An 18686-nucleotide genomic window follows, 5' to 3' on the forward strand; every position below is an offset into this window, starting at 1 on the left:
CCGATGGCCCAGCCCTTCGGGACCAGCGCCCAGAGAGACCACCTCATTTGTCACTAATCCTAATGCCCTGAACTGCACCTGGCACAAAGCAGGCACACTGCAGATACAGGTTTTTTGAAGTAGATGGTCAGGCCTTTCTTCCTAGTCTGTTTTAGTCTGGAAGCTCCACTAAAACCCGTTCAGCATCACAGCAACACGCGTGCCTCCACTGACAGATGGGGGTGGCTGCATTTGAAGGGTGCTGGCTCCTTGATGTGGGACTCCTTCCTACTCAGCAGGGCTGGGCCCTCCCTGTGGGGCAGAGTGGCCATCACCTTGAGTGTTCCTAAGAGCAAGAAGTCAGGCCATGCCCAGTGGTCAGGAAGGTCTGGTCCCACTCTTCCATGCCTGTCACGTGGGCATCTTGCCCCCCTTGGCCCTGCCCCCTATGTGGACCCTCTCTGCCTGCACCCTCTGGGCTCCCATTTTTCTCAGAGCTTGGGGTCCCTTTTGGAAGACATGGGTGAGTGACAGACCTTCCCCACAAATGTGGAATGTTTGCTGGAGCCAGGAGGGAGAACCACATCAGGGGAAATGCTTTGATTCCCTGGTTCGGGCCCTGGCCGGCCCCAGCCCCTCCCCAGCCCAGCCCTTCTGGGCACGTGTGTGCCTCAGTTTCCCCCTCTGTGAGGTGGAGGTGACCTGGGTGGCCATGTCTCATGGGGCCAGTGTGATGGTGAATGAGGTGGTACGGGCACGTGTAAGCCCTTAACAAGCGCTAACTATCAGAGATGTGGGACTGCCAACCAAAAGGTTGGTGATTCAAACCCACCAGCGTCTCCCCGGGAGGAAAGACCTGGCGACCTGCTCCTGTGAAGATTACAGCCCAGGAAACCCTGTGGAGCAGCTCTACTCGGTCACATGGGGTCTCTGTGAGTGAGAAGCAGCAACAATGTATGAATGTCCAAAGGTGGGACAGGTTATCCAGCAGGTCGCAGACTCGTGTGGCCCCAAGCCCGGCTTAGGAGCAGCTCCCGGCCCTGCTCCCGTTCAGAACGCCTTCACTGAACAGCTCCCATGCGTTCTCTCATCCAGCAGAGAACAGGAGGCAGCGGGGGGTCAGGGGACGGATTCTCACATCTCACTTGGGAGACCCAGGTTCAATTCCCGGCCAGCACACCTCATATGCAGCCGCCACCCCTCTGTCAGTGGAGGCCTGGGTGTTGCTGTGATGCTGGACAGGTTTCAGTGGAGTTTCCAGACTAAGACAGACTAGGAAGAAAGGCCAGGCTGTCTGCTTCTGCAAACCAGCTGGTGAAACCCTGCGGATCACAGTGGTCTGGTCTGCAACCAGTCAGGGGCTGGCACAGGACTGGGCAGTGTTTTGTCCCCTTGTGCCTGGGGCTGCCGTGATTGGGGCCGACTTGATGACAGCTGACAGCATTGCAGGCGTTGTTATTCGGGGCAGGAAGCTGGGGTTGATGGTGGTTTCCTCCTGCTTGCCAGCGTCTCCACAGTCATTGCAGCCCCTCTCGTTGGGTGGGGGCGCTGTCCTGGCCCCTCCTGACGCCGCTGTCTTTGCAGGGACGGGCTGCCCTACTGCGAGGCTGACTACCACTCCAAGTTCGGCATTCGGTGCGACAGCTGTGGGAAGTTCATCACTGGGCCGGTGCTGGAGGTAAGCGAGGCCGCCGGCTTGCAGGACATGAGCAGGCCCAGCAGGGCCCCTGCCAGGCCAAGTTCCCGCTCTGGGCACTCCACAGGGCATGGCTGGTAGTTGTGAGCAGTGGGATTAGGAAGGTCTCTTGGGTGCCCGGCATTCATGTCTGTTTAAGAGTCTGCACCCCAGCCACCCCACCTTCCTCAGCCTTCCAGGGCTGCTTGGTGCTGCCACCTCCAGGCAGCCTTCCCTGCTTCACTTTACACATCAACAGGATTAAGAGGTGGGAAGGACTCTGAGATCTCTGGGTTCAGTCCTTACCTTTCTAGATTGGGGCTCCGGGGCCTGGAGGGTTTGAAGGGACCCTGGGAGGGGCAATGTGCTCATGGCCACATGGCAGGACTGTGCCAGTGCCCAGAGAAGCACTGAGAGATCAGGGGCAGGCCAGATTAAACCACAGAGATGGCAGGGTTTCTGGGCCCGGTGCTGCTGAGCTTCGTGACCCAGGTGGTGGTCCCGTGGCCTGTCACCTTGTGAAAAGGTCACGTGCACGTGTGCCTGCCTGCCCTGTTCTCAGGAAGATGGACCACAGCAGCCAGGCTCACACCCTGCACTGCCCACCTGAACACCCTCCTTGGCCATGTACAGACCTGGAAGGGCACATGAGGGGGTCGTGGGGGGCCTCGTGGAGTGGGGTGAGGGCCGAGCCCTGGGGAGGGAGCCTGGCCTGGCTGAGGGGCACGGGAGCCTGAGAAACGAGCTCTGTAGGGTTTGCTATAGGAAAGCAGGGGTGTGAGGATAGGCTGGGGTCCGGATGATGCTGTTGGGCCACTTGCCACTATCTGAGGGGACAAGGACCCGTGGAGGCCTTTGGGGCAAGGCAGGGCCTGCCGTGTCCGTCAGACTGGCATAGAGCTGGCTCTGGGGGCCTCAGAGGCAGCTGGGGGCATTCCCCGGATCACCAAGGATTCCCGCCTCCCCCTCCCCCCCAGTGCCTGCAGGTCTGGCGGGTTCAGAATGCTTACGTGGAATCTGAAGTCGAGGTGCTTTCCTCACAATTACAGTTCACATCCCAGGCAGCTGGGGCAGAGTTGCAGCCCCTGCCTCATCCTCCGCCCCCTCCCCAGCCTGGGGGGCGGGAGGTCACACCCAGAGTCAGCGTAGGCCCTCCCTGTCACATCACCTGTTTCCCCAGTTGGAAAATCCAGTGGGCTGGACACCACCTTGGGAACCATCCCTGGCTCTGTCCTCTTCTCCTGACCGGACTCTGGTTATCGTTGTGCCTGATCACATGCTCATTGTAGGAAGTGCGGAGGGTACAGAACGGAACCAAGGAGAAAACATTACTGATAATCCAGTTAGTTACCTTAACTTTTTGGCCAGTTCCTTTTTTTTTTTCTATCCATGTAGTCGTAGTTGGATGTTGTTGTTGGGTGCTGTCGAGTCAGTTCCGACTCATAGCGATCCTGTGTACAGCAGAGGGAAACACTGCTCAGCCCTGCGCCATCCTCGCAATCGTTGTTATGCTTGAGCCCATCGTTACAGCCACTGTGTCAATCCACCTCGTTGAGGGTCTTCCTCTTTTCTGCTGACCTTGTACTTTACCAAGCATGATGTCCTTCTCCAGGGACTGATCCCTCCTGACAACACGTCCAAAGTACCTGAGACAAAGTCTCGCCATCCTTGCTTCTAAGGAGCCTTCTGGCTGTACTTCTTCCAAGACAGATTTGTTTGCTCTTCTTTTCTGGCAGTCCATGGGATAGTCAGTATTCTTCACCAACACCTTGATTTTCAAAGGCATCAATTCTTTCATCTCCCTATTCCTTGTCCAGCTTTCACATGCACATGAGGCAATAGAAAATACCGTGGCTTGGGCCAGGCGCACCTTAGTCACCAAAGTGACGTCTTTGCTTTTTTTAACACTTTAAAGAGGTCCTTTGCAGCAGATTTGCCCAATGCAGTGTGTCATTTGATTTCTTAACTGCTGCTTCCATGGGTGTTGATTGTGGATCCAAGTGAGATGAAATCCTTGACAACTTCAATCTTTTCTCTGTTTATCATATTGTCGCTAATTGGTACAGTCGTGAGGATTTTTGTTTTCTTTACGTTGAGGTATAATTCTTACTGAAATCTATAGTCTTTGCTCTTCATCAGTGCTTCAAGTAACCGCTTCAGGTCCTCTTCACTTTCAGCAAGCAAGGTTGCACAGCCCAGGTTATTAATGAGTCTTCCTCCAGTCCCGATACCCTGTTCTTCTTCACGCTTTCTAGCTTTTTGGATTATTTGCTCAGCATACGGATTGAATAGCTATGGTGAAAGGATACTACTCTGATGGATATCTTTTGTGGTTTTAAGCCACGCAGTATCCCCTTGTTCTGTCCGAACAACTGCCTCTCGATCTATGTACAGGTTCCTCATGAGCACGATGAAGTGTCCTAGAATTCCCGTTCTCTGCTATGTTATCCATAATTTGTTATGATCCACACAGTCAAATGCCTTTGCATAGTCAATAAAACACAGGTAAACATCTTTCTGGTATTCTCTGCTTTCTGCCAAGATCTGATGTCAGCAAGGATATCCCAGGTTCCATGTCCTCTTCTGAATCCGGCTTGAATTTCTGGCATTTCTCTGTCAATATACTGCTGCAGCCAGTTTTGAATGATCTTCAGCAAAATTTTACTTGCATATGGTATTGTTTGATAATTTCCACATTCTGTTGGATCACCTTTCTTTGGAATAGGTATAAACACCTGTCTCTTCCAGTCAGTTGACTGGGCAGCTGTCTTCTGAATTTCTTGACATAGAAATGAGTGAGCACCTCCAGCGCTGCATCCGTTTGTTGAACCATCTCAGTTGGTATTCTGAAAATTCCTGAAGCCTTGTTTTTTTTTTTTTGCCAATGCCTGCAGTGCAGCTTGGACTTCTTCCTTCGGTATTGTTGATTCTTGATCATACGCTACCTCCTGAGATGGTTGAATGTTGACCAATTCTTTTCGCTACAGTGACTCTGTGTATTCCTTCCATCTTCTTTTGATGCTTCCTGCATTGTTTAATATTTTTTCCCATAAAATCCTTCAGTATTGCAACTTAAGCCTTGAATTTTTTCTTCAGTTCTTTCAGCTTGAGAAACGCCGAGTGTGTTCTTCCCTTTTGGTTTTCTATCTCCAGGTCTTTGCACATGTCACCATAATACTTTACTTTGTCTTCTAGAGCCGCCCTTTGAAATCTTCTGTTCAGCTCTTTGACTTCATCATTTCTTCGGTTCTCTTTAGCTACTCTGTGTTCAAGGGCAAAGTTTCAAAAGCCTCTTCTGACATCCATTTTGGTCTGTCCTTTCTTTCCTCTCTTTTTAATAACCTTTTGGTTTCTTCATGTATGATGTCCTTGATGTCATCCCACAACTCATCTGGTCTTTAATCATTAGCGTTCAATATATCAAGTCTATTCTTGAGGCGGTCTCTAAATTTAGGTGGAATATACAACATTATAACCTGCTTTTTTTTTTTTCTAGTCACATTTCCATTTTAGCAGATTTCATTTCATTATAGACTCCTCAAAAGCATGTTTTAATGTTCCATCATATTTCATCATAGGACTGTACCAGAATTTATTAAAGTGATCATTTAATGGTGGACATAGTGATTGTGCCCAGCTTTTCACTGTAATAAATGACACTGTGGTGAACATCTTTTTTTCTAGTTTCCTTAGATTCACAGAAATGTAGCAACTCGGTCAAAAACGATGAACCTTTTAATGGTTCTTGATATTTATTGTGATGTGCTTTCCAGAAAGATTGTCCTAGCGTGCACGATGATCTCGCTCAGCTCCTAGCGGGATGTGAATGCCATCTTCCTGAAAAACCTTGGCCAATCTGATGGGTGGAAACCGCTGTCTCCTTTTCATTTGCCTTTCTTTGGTCCCTTGTGGAACAGAGTGTTTTTTGTCGTTTTTAGCCATTTGTAGTTCTTGTATTTCAGTTTATCTTTCATGAACTTTGCCTGTTTATGCACTGGGACCGTCAGGTTTTTCTTACAGGTTTTTCCGAGAGGTCGTATGATGGGCCGTTAACCCGTCTGGCATGTGTCTGGCGCTCGTTTTCCCCAAGTGGCTGTCGTATCTGACAACTGTACCCAATTTCTGTGTGTCAGGGGTGAGGGATGCATCCATTCCCGGTGCCCCAAGGGTGGGCGTCTCACCTGGCCCCTCCTTTTTCCCAGCCTCACACCATTGCCCCTCTCCACCTCTCTCCTCCCCTGGCACTTGCTGGTAAACCCCAGCTCTGGGGGGTCAGCTTTCTGTGCCCCCAGTGGAGGAAGCTTCTGCAAGCGCTCAAGGACAGAGCATGAGCCCTTCAGGGCAACCCGGGCCTTCTCCGCAGCCCTCTCGCACTCTGCCGGGCTGGCCCCACAGCGTGACCTCATCCGCAGCCCTCCCGCACTCTGCCGGGCTGGCCCCACAGGGTGACCTCATCCGCAGCCCTCCCGCACTCTGCCGGGCTGGCCCCACAGGGTGACCTCATCCGCAGCCCTCCCGCACTCTGCCGGGCTGGCCCCACAGGGTGACCTCATCCGCAGCCCTCCCGCACTCTGCCGGGCTGGCCCCACAGCGTGACTTCATCCGCAGCCCTCCCGCACTCTGCCGGGCTGGCCCCACAGCGTGACCTCATCTGCAACTGGACAGAGAAGTAGGGGCCCAGACACTGGCCAGGCCTGTCCTGTCGGCTCTCTGTGGGCCACCCAGGACTCTGCCCACCTTTTCTGACAAAGGAGGACTCCCCCCACCCCTACACCCCTCTGGGCTTGGCCCCTTCCCTCACTTGCACCCGCTGGGCTGGGCTCCTCCCCTCCCCCCTACCTCCTAGACTTGGCCCCCCGCATACCCCTTGGGCTGGGCCCCTCCCCTCACCTGCACCCCCTTGAACTTGGCCCCCCTCTCCTCTATGCCCCCCTGGGCTCGGTCCCTCCCCTCCCCTACACCTCCCTGGTTTCGCCCTCCCTCTCCCCTACACCCCCCTGGGCTCGGCCCCCCTCTCACCTATACCCCCTGGGCTTGGCTCCTCCCCTCACCTGTGTCCCTCTGGGCTCTGCCCCTCCCCTCAACTGCACCCCCCTGGGCTCAGCCCCTCCCCTCACCTGCATCCCCTGGGCTCATGCCCCCTCACCTGCACCCCCCTGGGCTCAGCCCCCGCTCAGCTGCACCCTCCTGGCTGCATTCACTGCCTGGTGCTCCTGGACTCTCCCATCCTGGGCTGTACTGGTTGCCTGACTCTCTGAACTCTCCCCACCCTCACCCATGCCTGGTCCTTCCAAGCTGGTTTCTCCTCTGAAACGAAAGGGCTCCAAAGCTCGGTGAAGCCAAACCCAAATTCGGGAACCCCCATACACCCCTGGCTCCTCCCTGAACTGTCTCTCTATGAAGGGACAGCCTCACACCAGACCCCTGGGTGCTGGGCTGATTCCTCCCAGGGCCTGAGAGCAGATGGCAGAGCCAGGGTGGAAGCCAGGGGGTCCAGGCTCCCAGTTCACGCTCTTAGCCACCATCACTCAGCCTCTCCCAGTGCCCAGACGTTGGTTTTCATTGTTTAACAGAGTATCCGTGTTGTGGGGACAGTGTTGGTTCGGTGGCAGAATGCTCGCCTTCCATGCAGGGGACCCAGGTTCCATTCCCGACCAGTGTACCTCACGTGCAGCCACCACCTGTCTGTCCATGGAGGCTGGTGTGATACTATGGTGCTGGACGGGCTTCAGCAGAGCTTCAAGACTAAGACAGACTAGGAAGAGATGCCTGGCAATCTACGGCAGAAAATCAGCCAGTGAAAGCCCTGCTGATCACAGCCCTCTGAGCCTCAGCTGATCACAGGGATGGTGCGGGACCGCGAAGCTTCTCGTTCCTTTGTGCGTGGGGTTGCTGTGAGTTGGGGCTAACCGCCACCCTTGTTGTGACACTCAGGGGACTGAAGTACAGGCCATCTTAGCCCCAGGTGTGCTGACGCCCTTGCCGCTGCAGGTATGGGAATCTTACCTGTCCTGCCTCCCTGACCTCATGCCCCCGGGAGGCCAGGCCTTGGGCACAGACCTGTCCCAGCCCTGGCGGCTCTGCCCTCCCTGGCCCTGAGCAGGCGCAGCACCTCTGAGCCCCCTGGAACTGGCTGGAGTGGAGCCTCTGGGTTGGAGGAGACTTCCTCTGCCTGGCCCCCAGCATACTGCCCCGACCCAGGTCACTGCCACCCTTGGGGACCTGGCGAGTCTCTCTGCTGGTGGGTCAGGAGGGCTGGCAGGGGACCTGTGGCTGCGGCATAAGCCTCCCTGACAGTAATGCTGGGGGAGCGCTGGGCTTGGGGTCCATGCACTGTGCCGCGCCCTGTGCCTCTGGTCTACAGGAGGACCCTCTTCACCCCAGGAAGAAGCAGGTCTGGTTTCTCCTGTCTGTGGTGGAGGCTGAAGGGCCCCGGGAAGATTGATGCTCTTGTTTTCCCGCTGCCTGCCTGGGCTCGCGGAGGCTGAGCCAGCTCAGGGAGCGAGCATCCTCCTGGGCGCGGGCGGCGCCGTAGGCAGGAGGGAGCGAGCCGTGGAGGGCGCAGCGGCTCGGTCTGCCGTCCTTGGGCTCCTCTGGCAGCGCCCACCTGCGCTGGGCCCCAAAGCTCCTGCCCAGCTGACCAGGGGCTGGAGGGCCAGGGAAAGGAGAAGGACCCAGAGGCTGGTTGAGGGTGAGAGGCCCGTTGTCCCTGCCCTGGCCCCGCGGCCTGTCCTGCCAGCACCAAGACGGTTTGGCTCTGGTCTAGACGCCTTGCAGGTAGGATGCCCTGGGCTGACCTGGAAGTTGGGGAGCTGTGTGAGCTGCGGGTGGATGGTTTGCAGGGAGTGGGGACCAAGAGACGTGTGGGACCCCTGGAGCACCTGTCACCCCTGTTGTGCCCCAAGAGGCAGGGAGCCCTGTGCCACCACACTCCTGCCCGGCATGCTGCCAGCCCGGCCTGTGAAGCGTGGGGGCTGTGGGGCTCCCTCTCCCTCTCCCCCAGCTGCACCTCAGTGCTGAGCACCCCTGCTGGCCAACTGAATGTCTGAGGAGCCTACTGGAGCTGGGGTGGGTGAAAGTGCAGGTGGGACCCTGGGGGGGCCGGGGGGCTGGTGCATATCAGCCTCCGCCCCCTGTGGCCTGGGCATGGGGAGGATCTGGGACTTGGGGGCACAGGTGGGAGGTTCTGAGAGCAGTCCCCTGCAGGGTGTCCCCTCTGACCCAGAGCAGAGATGGGGTTGGAGTCACAGCAACAGCCTGGTACCAGCAACGAGGTTCACAGGGGGAGGGGGCACGTGGGGCCAGTGCACCTGAAGCCTGAGCCTTCCTTTCACCCCATGCCTGCCTTCTTCTCTCTTTTCTCACCAGTGTTAGCTGGAAGCTTCCCTGCAAAGATGGGAGTGAGCAGGTGGGGGAGGGGTGCTTCTCAGCCCGGCCCTCTGTTAACCCTGACAGAGCCACCTCCCAGCCGGCTTCCCTGGTGCAGCACGTGCACCAGGTCTGTCGCCATGGTGACGGGAAGCCTGGTCCCTGGGGCTGCTAATTGGTTTTTCCCTCCCTCTTCCTCCCTCCTTCTCCTCCTCCTCCTTTCCCTTCTCCTTCCTCCCCATCCTCCCCCTCCTCCCCCTCCTTCTGTCCCTCCTCCTTTCCTCCTTCTTCCCCCTTCTCCTTCCTCCCCCTCCTACCTCTCCATCCTCCCTCCTCTCCTTCCTCCCCTTCCCTCCTTTCTCCCCTTCTTCCTCCCCCTCCTCTCCCTTCTCTCATCCCCCTCCTCCTCCCACTCCTCCTTCCCTCCCTCCTCCCCCTCCTTCCTCTATTCACTTTCCAGACCTTTCCTGAACACCCACTGTGTATCCCACCCAGGCCCTTTAGAGGCTCCAGGGGAGGGGGTAGGAGAGGGGACCACCTGGCATTTACCTCCCTGCCACAGGTGGCCAGTCAAACATTTCTGCATTTCACTAAACACATCCTGAGACTAGGGAACGCTTGTGTGTGGGTTTGTTTCCTCTTCTTTCTGGGAGTCCCTGGGTGGTGCAGAGGGTTCACTGGTTCCAGCACTCAGCTGCTAACCAAGAAGCTGAGGGTTTGAGTCTACCCAGAGGCTCCTTGGAAGAAAGGCCTGGCAATCTACTTCCAAAAAACCCAGCTGTTGAGAGCCCTATGGAGCGCAGTTCTGTTCTGAGACATGTGGGGGCGCCATAAGTTGGAATCACCTCCAGGATGACCGGTGGTTCTTCTCTTTCCCATCTTATCCCATCAGCATTGTGACTCTTATCACTGCAAGAAAATGAACCCTGTGGTTTGGACCTGTAAGAGCGTTTCCTAAGGACAGGGGTGATGTCTACCTGCCCAGCCTGCAACTTCTCTTTGTTTATTTCAGTAAATATGCTTATATAAAAACAGACACACACTCAAAAGGAATACCAGTTTATTGTGAAGTAAACCCCACCCCACCCGTCAGCACCCAGAGCGACCCGTTATCACGAGAAGCGCTCCTTTGAGATCACACGTGCGGATACACGCCCACGCCTTCTTTGCATCACCGCGTGCCTGCTTTTGCCCCCAGTAGCATCAGCTCTTACCCTGAGATCTCTGTCCCCCTCACCCTCACCGGTTCACCACCTTCCTGTCAGTGTGTCTGATGGAGAGAACGCTGGCTACGGGACTCTTCAGAGCCTTGATATGCTGATACGTATGGGGATATCCAAGGCAGCCCTGGTGGCCCAACGGTGAAGCATTTGGCTGCTAAATAAAAGGTTGGCAGTTCAAACCCACCAGCCGCTCCTCAGGAGAATGGCCTGGCGATCTGCTCTCATAAAGATTACCGCCTAGATTGCCCTGTGGGGCAGTTCTGGTCTGTCACACGGAGTCTCTGTGAGTCAGAATCGACTTGACTGTGTGACTGTCCCAAGGTAGGAGCAGGTTCACTAGCAGGTGGAAGACTCGTGTGGCCAGAAACCCCACTTAGGAGCAGCTCCCGGGTACTGTTCCCGTTCAGAACACCTTCAGTGAACACCTCCTGTGTGAGAGGCAGCGGTGGGTCAGAGGGAGGATTCTCGCCTTCCATGCAGGAGACCTGGGTTCATTTCCCAGCCAGTGCACCTCCCGCATAGCCCAGGAGAGAACAGCAGGCAGCGGTGGGTCAGAGGGAGGATTCTTGCCCTCCATGCAGGAGACCTGGGTTCGTTTCCCAGCCAGTGCACCTCACGCATAGCCCAGGAGAGAACAGCAGGCAGTGGTGCGTCAGGGGGAGGATTCTCACCCTCCATGCAGGAGACCTGGGTTTTATTCCGGTCCACACACCTCGTGTGAAGCCAGCACCCGTCGTCAGGGGAGACCTGTGTGTTGCTGTGATGCTGAACAGGTTTCAGTGGAGCTTCCAGACTCAGACTAGGAAGAAAGGCCTGGCCATCTACTGCTGAAAACCCTCTGATTCACAGCAGTCGGATCCCTAACTGGTCACGGGGGTGGCACAAGATGGGGCAGCAACTCGTTCTGTTGCGCAGGGGGTCGCCCTGAGTCAGGCAACTCGAAGGCAGCCGACAATAACAGTAACAACACTTGGCTCCTCGCGATCTCCAGGAAGACGTCAGGTCCCAGGTGTGACACCTGGGCTGGGTGAAGAGTGCTCTGGGCCGAGGGGACAGCAGACAGGAGGATCAGAGGGGACAGCAAGCAGGTTCTGGAGTCCGCTCAGAGCTGGGGTGCATGGCGGGGGTCGAGGTCCGGGTCTGAGGGGACGCGGCAGAGGCATGGGGCTGCAGGAGGCCTGGAGAGGCGTTCGCGCTTGTTTTCAGGGTGAAGCAGCCCCTGGGGGAGGCTGAGGGGTGGCAGGCGGCCCACAGGGTCCTCGGAAGGGCTGGTCGGCCCCTTGCTGCATTGAGCCCTTGGAGGCTGTGTCGGTGGTGTCTAAGGAGCCTTCCTTCATCCTGTGAAAGAGAACGGCCTCTTGTCGGGAGGCACACATGCCTTTTTACACTGTGCACTGCACTCATGGGCTTTTGATACATTTTTCATCTGCGCCATCCTGGCCCCATACATGTGGCGGCTGGGCCGTCTGCGTGGTGGAGGGGGCTCTGCTAGGTCTTTCTATGGTGGTAGGTGGTAGGACGTGGCCTTCAGAGAATGCGGAGCATGGCCCCTGGGCCTGGTGACACAGTGCACCCACATGCTGGTCCCGTCGACAGTGACCATTGGAATTGGTTTGAGCAGCGCAGACACTTGTATTTCTTGATCCAAAAGGGTCCTCCGTGGCCTCCTAAAACCTGCCTATTCCCAGCAGGAAGTGTGGGGTGGGGATGGGCCCACGGTGGCTGTCAGCTGTGCCAGGCCTTATAGTTCAACGCCACCCCTGGAGTCAGTTGTTGTTGTTAGATGCCCTCGAGTCCCCTCGGACTCACAGGTGACCCTCTACCAACCATGATGTCCTTTTCTAACCATTGGTCTTTCCTGATGATGTGTTCTAAGGAGCATTCTGGTTGTACTTCCAAGACAGATTTGTTTGTTCTTTTGGCAGTCCATGTTATTGTTAGGTGCCATCGAGTCAGCTCCAACTCATAGCGACCCTATGCACAACAGAACGAAACACTGCCCGGTCCTGCGCCATCCTTACAATTGTTGTTATCCTTGAGCTCATTGTTGCAGCCACTGTGTCAATCCACCTCGTTGAGGGTCTTCCTCTTTTCCGCTGACCCTGTACCCTGCCAAGCATGATGTCCTTCTCCAGGGACTGATCCCTCCTGACAACATGTCCAAAGTATGTAAGATGTAGTCTCGCCATCCTTGCCTCTAAGAAGCATTCTGGCTGTACTTCTAAGACAGATTTGTTCCATCTTTTGGCAGTCCATGGTGTATTCAATATTCTTCGCCAACACCACAATTCAAAGGTGTCAACTCTTCTTCGGTCTTCCTTATTCATTGTCCAGCTTTCACATGCATATGATGTGATTGAAAATATCATGGCTTGGGTCAGGCGCACCTTAGTCTTCAGGGTGACATCTTTGCCCTTCAACACTTTGAAGAGGTCCTTTGCAGCAGATTTGCCCAATGCAATGTGTCTTTTGATTTCTTGACTGCTGCTTCCATGGCTGTTGATTGTAGATCCAAGTAAAATGAAATCCTTGACAACTTCAACCTTTTCTCCGTTTACCATGATGTTGCTCATTGGTCCAGTTGTGAGGATTTTTGTTTTCTTTATGTTGAGGTGCAATCCATGGTGAAGGCTGTGGTCTTTGATCTTCATTAGTAAGTGCTTCAAGTCCTCTTCACCTTCAGCAAGCAAGGTTGTGTCATCTGCATAACACAGATTGTTAATGAGTCTTCCTCCAATCCTGATGCCCCGTTCTTCTTCATATAGTCCAGCTTCTTGGATTATTTGTTCAGCATACAGATTAAATAGGTATGGTGAAAGGATACAACCCTGACGCACACCTTTCCTGACTTGAAACCACACAGTATCCCCTTGTTCTGTCCAAACAACTGCCTCTTGATCTATGTACAGGTTCTGCATGAGCACAATTAAGTGTTCTGGAATTCCCACTCTTCACAATGTTATCCATAATTTATTATGATCCACACAGTCAAATGCCTTTGCATAATCAATGAAACACAGGTAAACATCCTTCTGGTATTCTCTGCTTTCAGCCAGGATCCATCTGACAACAGCAATGATATTCCTCGTTCCATGTCCTCTTCTGAATCGGCCTGAATTTCAGGCAGTTCCCTGTCAATATACTGCTACAGCCGTTTTTGAATGATCTTCAGTAAAATTTTGCTTGCGTGTGATATTAATGATATTGTTCTATAATTTCCACATTCAGTGGGATCACCTTTCTTGGGAATAGGCGTAAATATGGATCTCTTTCAGTCAGCTGGCCAGGAAGCTGTCTTCCACATTTCTTGGCATAGATGAGTGAGCACCTCCAGCGCTGCATCTGTTTGTTGAAACATCTCAATTGATATTCCATCAATTCCTGGAGCCTTGTTTTTCGCCAATGCCTTCAGAGCAGCTTGGACTTCTTCCTTCAGTACCATGGGTTCCTGATCATATGCCACCTCTTGAAATGGTTGAACATTGACTAATTCTTTTTGGTATAATGACTCTGTGTATTCCTTCCATCTTCTTTTGATGCTTCCTGCGTTGTTTAATATCTTCCCCATAGAATCCTTCACTATTGCAACTTGAGGCTTGAATTTTTTCTTCAGTTCTTTCATTTTGAGAAACGCCGAGCATGTTCTTCCCTTTTGGTTTTCCATCTCCTGAGCTTTGCACGTCATTGTAATACTTTACTTTGTCTTCTCCAGAGGCCCTTTGAAATCTTGTGTTCAGTTCTTTTACTTCATCTTTTGCTTTAGCTGCTCGATGTTCGTGAGCAAGTTTCAGAGTCTCCTCTGACATCCATCTTGGTCTTTTCTTTCTTTGCTATCTTTTCAGTGACCTCTTGCTTTCTTCATGGATGATGTCCTTGATGTCATTCCACAACTCGTCTGGCCTTCGGTCACTAGTGTTTAATGCATCAAATCTATTCTTGAGATGATCTCTAAATTCAGGTGGGAGGTACTCAAGGTCATATTTTGGCTCTTGTGGACTTGCTCTGATTTTCTTCACTTTCAGCCTGAACTTGCATATGAGCAATTGATGGTCTCTTCAGTTGGCCCCTGACCTTTTTCTGACTGATGATATTGAGCTTTTCCATCGTCTCTTCCCACAGAAGTAGTCAATTTGATTTCTGTGTGTTCCATCTGGTGAGGTCCATGTGTATAGTTGCCGTTTATGTTGGTGAAAGAAGGTATTTGCAATGAAGAAGTCGTTGGTCTTGCAAAATTCTATCATTTGATCTCCAGCATTGTTTCTATCACCAAGGCCATATTTTCCAACTACTGATCCTTCTTCTTTGTTTCCAACTTTTGCATTCCAATTGCCAGTAATTATCAATGCATCTCGATTGCATGTTTGATCAATGATATCGTTGTATAATTTCTGCATTCGGTGGGATCACCTTTTTGGGAATAGGCATAAATATGGATCTCTTCTAGTCATTTGGCCAGGAAGCTGTCTTCCATATTTCTTGGCATAGATGAGTGAGCACCTCCAGCGCTGCATCTGTTTGTCGAAACATCTCAGTTGATATTCCATCAATTCCTGGAGCCTCGTTTTTCGCCGATGCCTTCATAGCAGCTTGGACTTCTTCCTTCAGTACCGTTGGTTTGTGATCATATGCCACCTCTTGAAGTGGCTGAACATTGACTAATTCTTTTTGGTGTAACGACTCTGTGTATTCTTTCCATCTTCTTTTGATACTTCCTGCATCGTTTAATATTTTCCCCCATAGAACCCTTCACTATTGCAACTTGAGGCCTGGATTTTTTTCTTCAGTTCTTTCAGTTTGAGAAATGCCGAGGGTGTTCTTCCCTTTTGGTTTTCCGTCTCCACCTCTTTGCACATGTCATTATAATACTTTACTTTGTCTTCTCAAGCCGCCCTTTGAAATCTTGTGTTTTTACTTCCTCATTTCTTCCTTTTTGGCAGTCCATGGTATATTCAATATTCTTTGCCAACACCACAATTCAAAGGCATCAATTCTTCTTTGGTCTTCCTTATTCATTGTCCAGCTTTCACATGCATATGAGGGGATTGAAACAGGGTCTTGAGTCAGGGGCACCTTAGTTTTCAAGGTGACATCTTTGCTTTTTAACACTTTAAAGAGGTCTTTTGTAGCAGATTTGCTCAATGCAGTGCATCGTCTGATTCTTTTTTTATTATTATTTGTATTGTGCTTTAAGTGAAAGTTTACAAATCAAGTCAGTCTCTCATCCAAAAATTTATATACACCCTGCTATGTACTCCTAGTTGCTCTCCCCCAGTGAGACAGCCCGTTCCTTCTCTCCACGCTGCCGTTGTCCGATCCTTGACTGCTGCTTCCGTGGGTGCTAACTGTGGATCTGAGTAGCCTGGAGTCAAAGAGCAGCGTTATTTCCTACTATAACCCTGAGAGGGGGAAGAGTCCCCCTATTTTACAGACAGGGACGCTGTACCACAAGACAGCGTGACTCCCCAGTGTCAAAGAAAAAAAAGGCAGTGACCAGTGTTACACAGGCAAAAATACAAAAAACCCATTGCTGTCAAGTTGATTCCGACTCATAGAGACCGGATAGGCAAGAGTAGAACTGCCCCATGGAGTTTCCAAGGAGCACCTGGTGGATTTGAACTGCCGACCTTTCGGTTAGCAGATATAGCACTCAACCACTACACTACCAGGGTTTCCTAAACAGGCAAGGGTGACTTTTATTCAAAAGGATTATCGTGAGGGAGGGGAAGGGGTGCGGGAGGGAGGAGGAGACAGCAGAACTGAGCCTGAGCTGGGTCCTGTGCTGACGAAGAACTGCAGCTCTGGACGCGGAGGGCTGACACCGGGATGAGCCGGGGATACTTGTTAAGGTTGCTGCTGGGCCCATTTGGTGGGAACGTTTTCTTTTCTCACAGTAAGGCCACCGGGACCCTGAGGGTCCAGGGGAGGGAGTGGGGGGGTGAGGATTAGGCTGAGGGAGAGACAAAGGTTGGGAGGAAGGAAGGGAAACGTCTATTCCAGCGGGCGCTGGTGGTTCAGCGGCAGAATTCTCACCCTCCATGTGGGAGACCCGGGTGCGGTTCCTGGCCAGCACACCTCATGCCCGGCCACCACCCGTCTTTAGTGGAGGCTTGTGTGTTGTTTGACAGGTTTCAGTGGACTTCCTGACTAAGAGGGACTAGGAAGAAAGGCCTGGTGATCTGCTTCCCAAAATCAGCCACTGAAAATGCTATGGATCACAACAGCCAGATCCACAACCAATCAAGGGGATGGCACAGGACTGGGCAGTGTTTCGGCGTGTTGTGCGTGGGGTCGCCATGAGTTGGGGTTGACCCAGCGGCAGCTGTCAACGCACGGGGTGCAGTAACCTGAACACACACAGAGTGAGGGGTTTTCTTTAACAAAGGGCTCAGGTAAAATTCAGCTTTGTCACCAAGGGCTCCCACCCAGGAAGTGAGGGTCCCAGGACAGGCCAAGCAGGCACATACTGACCACTGGACTCGGGGATGGCCTGAGTGTTCACTCGTGTGGCCTGAGGAGCAGACACGCCAGTCCTGTGTCTCCACGATGGAGGGATGGTTCTGGAACTTTCTATCTGGTGTTGGTGTTGCCCTTTGCATTTACAGATAAGCGGCCCAAGCTGTGAGTGAGGTGCTCCCTCCTCCAGCCACGTGGTGGTCCAGGGAAGGGGACTGAGATGAGGCGGCCTGGGTTCAGGCTTGGCTCTAACTCTCTGTATTGTGGGCCCAGCTCCGGCCTCAGTGCCGTGAGCAGAGGGAGCTGTGGGTCCTGCGGGGGCTTCCTTCTCCACGCTGACACACAGTGGCTGCCCTAGTCAGTGCCTTTCCCTGCGTCCTCGCCCAATGTCCCTGTTCACAGGGGGGCGTAGGAGGAGGACTGTCTGCAGTGATGATGAGCTTGCGGGGGAGTAATCCCAAGCTGCCAGCCACCAGGGCCTGCAGGGGCTTAGCTACCACTGGCTCCTCCTGCCCCCCAAGGCTGCAGGCATCTTCCCAGAGCAGGGAATCAGGGAGCACAGGCCGGGAGTCTGTCTGAGGGCAGGTGTGAATCCTGGCTCCGTCTTTGTCAGTGTGGTGGGCTTGGGTGGGTCTCCTTACCTCCCGGAACCTCGGTTTCCTCATCTGCAAAATGGGGACAGATGACAGTGCCTGTCCCCAGGGTTGTTGTGAGGATGGAATTCAGTGAAATAAGGCGTGCAAAACACTTGGCACGCTTCTTGGCGCACGGCTGGTAATAAAAAGTCAGCCATTAGTACTGTCTTGGAATCAGAATTTTAAGGTAGAAAAGAGCCTCCAGGGGGTCATTTCTGTTGCCTTCATTTTATAGACGAAGCACCAGAGACCCACCTTTTAGGGAAAACACTTTTTTTTTTTTTAATTGAAATGACCTTCACATACCATTCAACTAACTGTTTTCAGGCGGCATTCTGTGCGTTCACAGCGTTGAGCAACCACTGCCGGTCTCTAGTTTTTCACCCCAAAACACGGCCTGCGTCTCTGAAGCAGTCACTCCCCCCGCACCCCCTCCAGCCCCTGGCCACCTCTAATCTGCTTTCTGGGTTTACCTGTCCTGGACATTTCATGTCACAGGACCATACAGTGTGTGGCCTTTTGTGTCTGTCTACTTTCTTACGCAGCGTAATGTTTTCTAGTTTCATCAAAGTTCAGCCTGTGTCAGAACTTCAACCCTTTCTATGGCTGAGCAATACTCCAAAGGACAGACAGAGTGCTCCTTAGAAGCAAGGGTGGAGAGACTGCGTCTCACATACCTTAGACATGTTGTCAGGAGGGATCGGTCCCTGGAGAAAGACATCATGCTAGGTAGAGTAAAGGGTCAGTGAAAGAGAGAAAGACACTCAATGAGATGGATTGACACAGTGGCTGCAACAACGGGCTCAAACATAGCAACGTGCGTGAGAATGGTGCAGGACCGGGCAATGTTTAGTTCTGTTGTGCATGGGGTCACTATGAGCCACTGTATGGCCGGACCACTTTTTGTTTATCCAGCGTCTGTTGATGGACACCTGGGTTGTTTCCACCTTTTGGCCATCCTGAATAGTGCTGTTCCAAACCTTTGTGCACAAGTCTCTGTGTGGATGTATGTTTTCCCTTCTCTTGGGTCCACACCTAGGAGTGGAATTGGTAGATCTGCTGTGCATAGGGTCACTATGAATTGGAGCCGACTCGACGGCATCTAACAACAACAACGACAATAAGGAGCCCTGGTGGCGCAAAGGATAGAGTGCTTGGCTGCTAACTGGAAGGTCAGTGGGTGAACCCACCGTTGCTCCGCAGGAGAAAACTGTGGCAGTCTGCTCCCCTAAAGAGTACGGCCTTGGAAACCCTATGGGGCAGTTCTACTCTGTCCTGCGGGGTCGCTGTGAGTCAGAATCGACTCGGTGGCCACGGGTTTGGAACGAGTAATGACACTGAGCATCTTGTTGT

At 53.0% G+C, this 18686-nt stretch overlaps 1 protein-coding gene across 1 annotated transcript in view; it reads left to right on the top strand.

Moving 5' to 3' along the window:
• The window catches only part of ABLIM2 (actin binding LIM protein family member 2), a 148411-nt gene that overhangs the window by 39099 nt on the left and 90626 nt on the right, over positions 1–18686 (top strand). The window contains exon 8 of the mRNA XM_064286332.1: positions 1564–1657. Coding sequence (XP_064142402.1) covers positions 1564–1657 — 94 coding nt within the window. The remainder of the gene's footprint in view (positions 1–1563; positions 1658–18686) is intronic.

This window comes from Loxodonta africana, chromosome 5, assembly GCF_030014295.1.
Source record: "Loxodonta africana isolate mLoxAfr1 chromosome 5, mLoxAfr1.hap2, whole genome shotgun sequence".
NCBI lineage: Eukaryota > Metazoa > Chordata > Mammalia > Proboscidea > Elephantidae > Loxodonta > Loxodonta africana.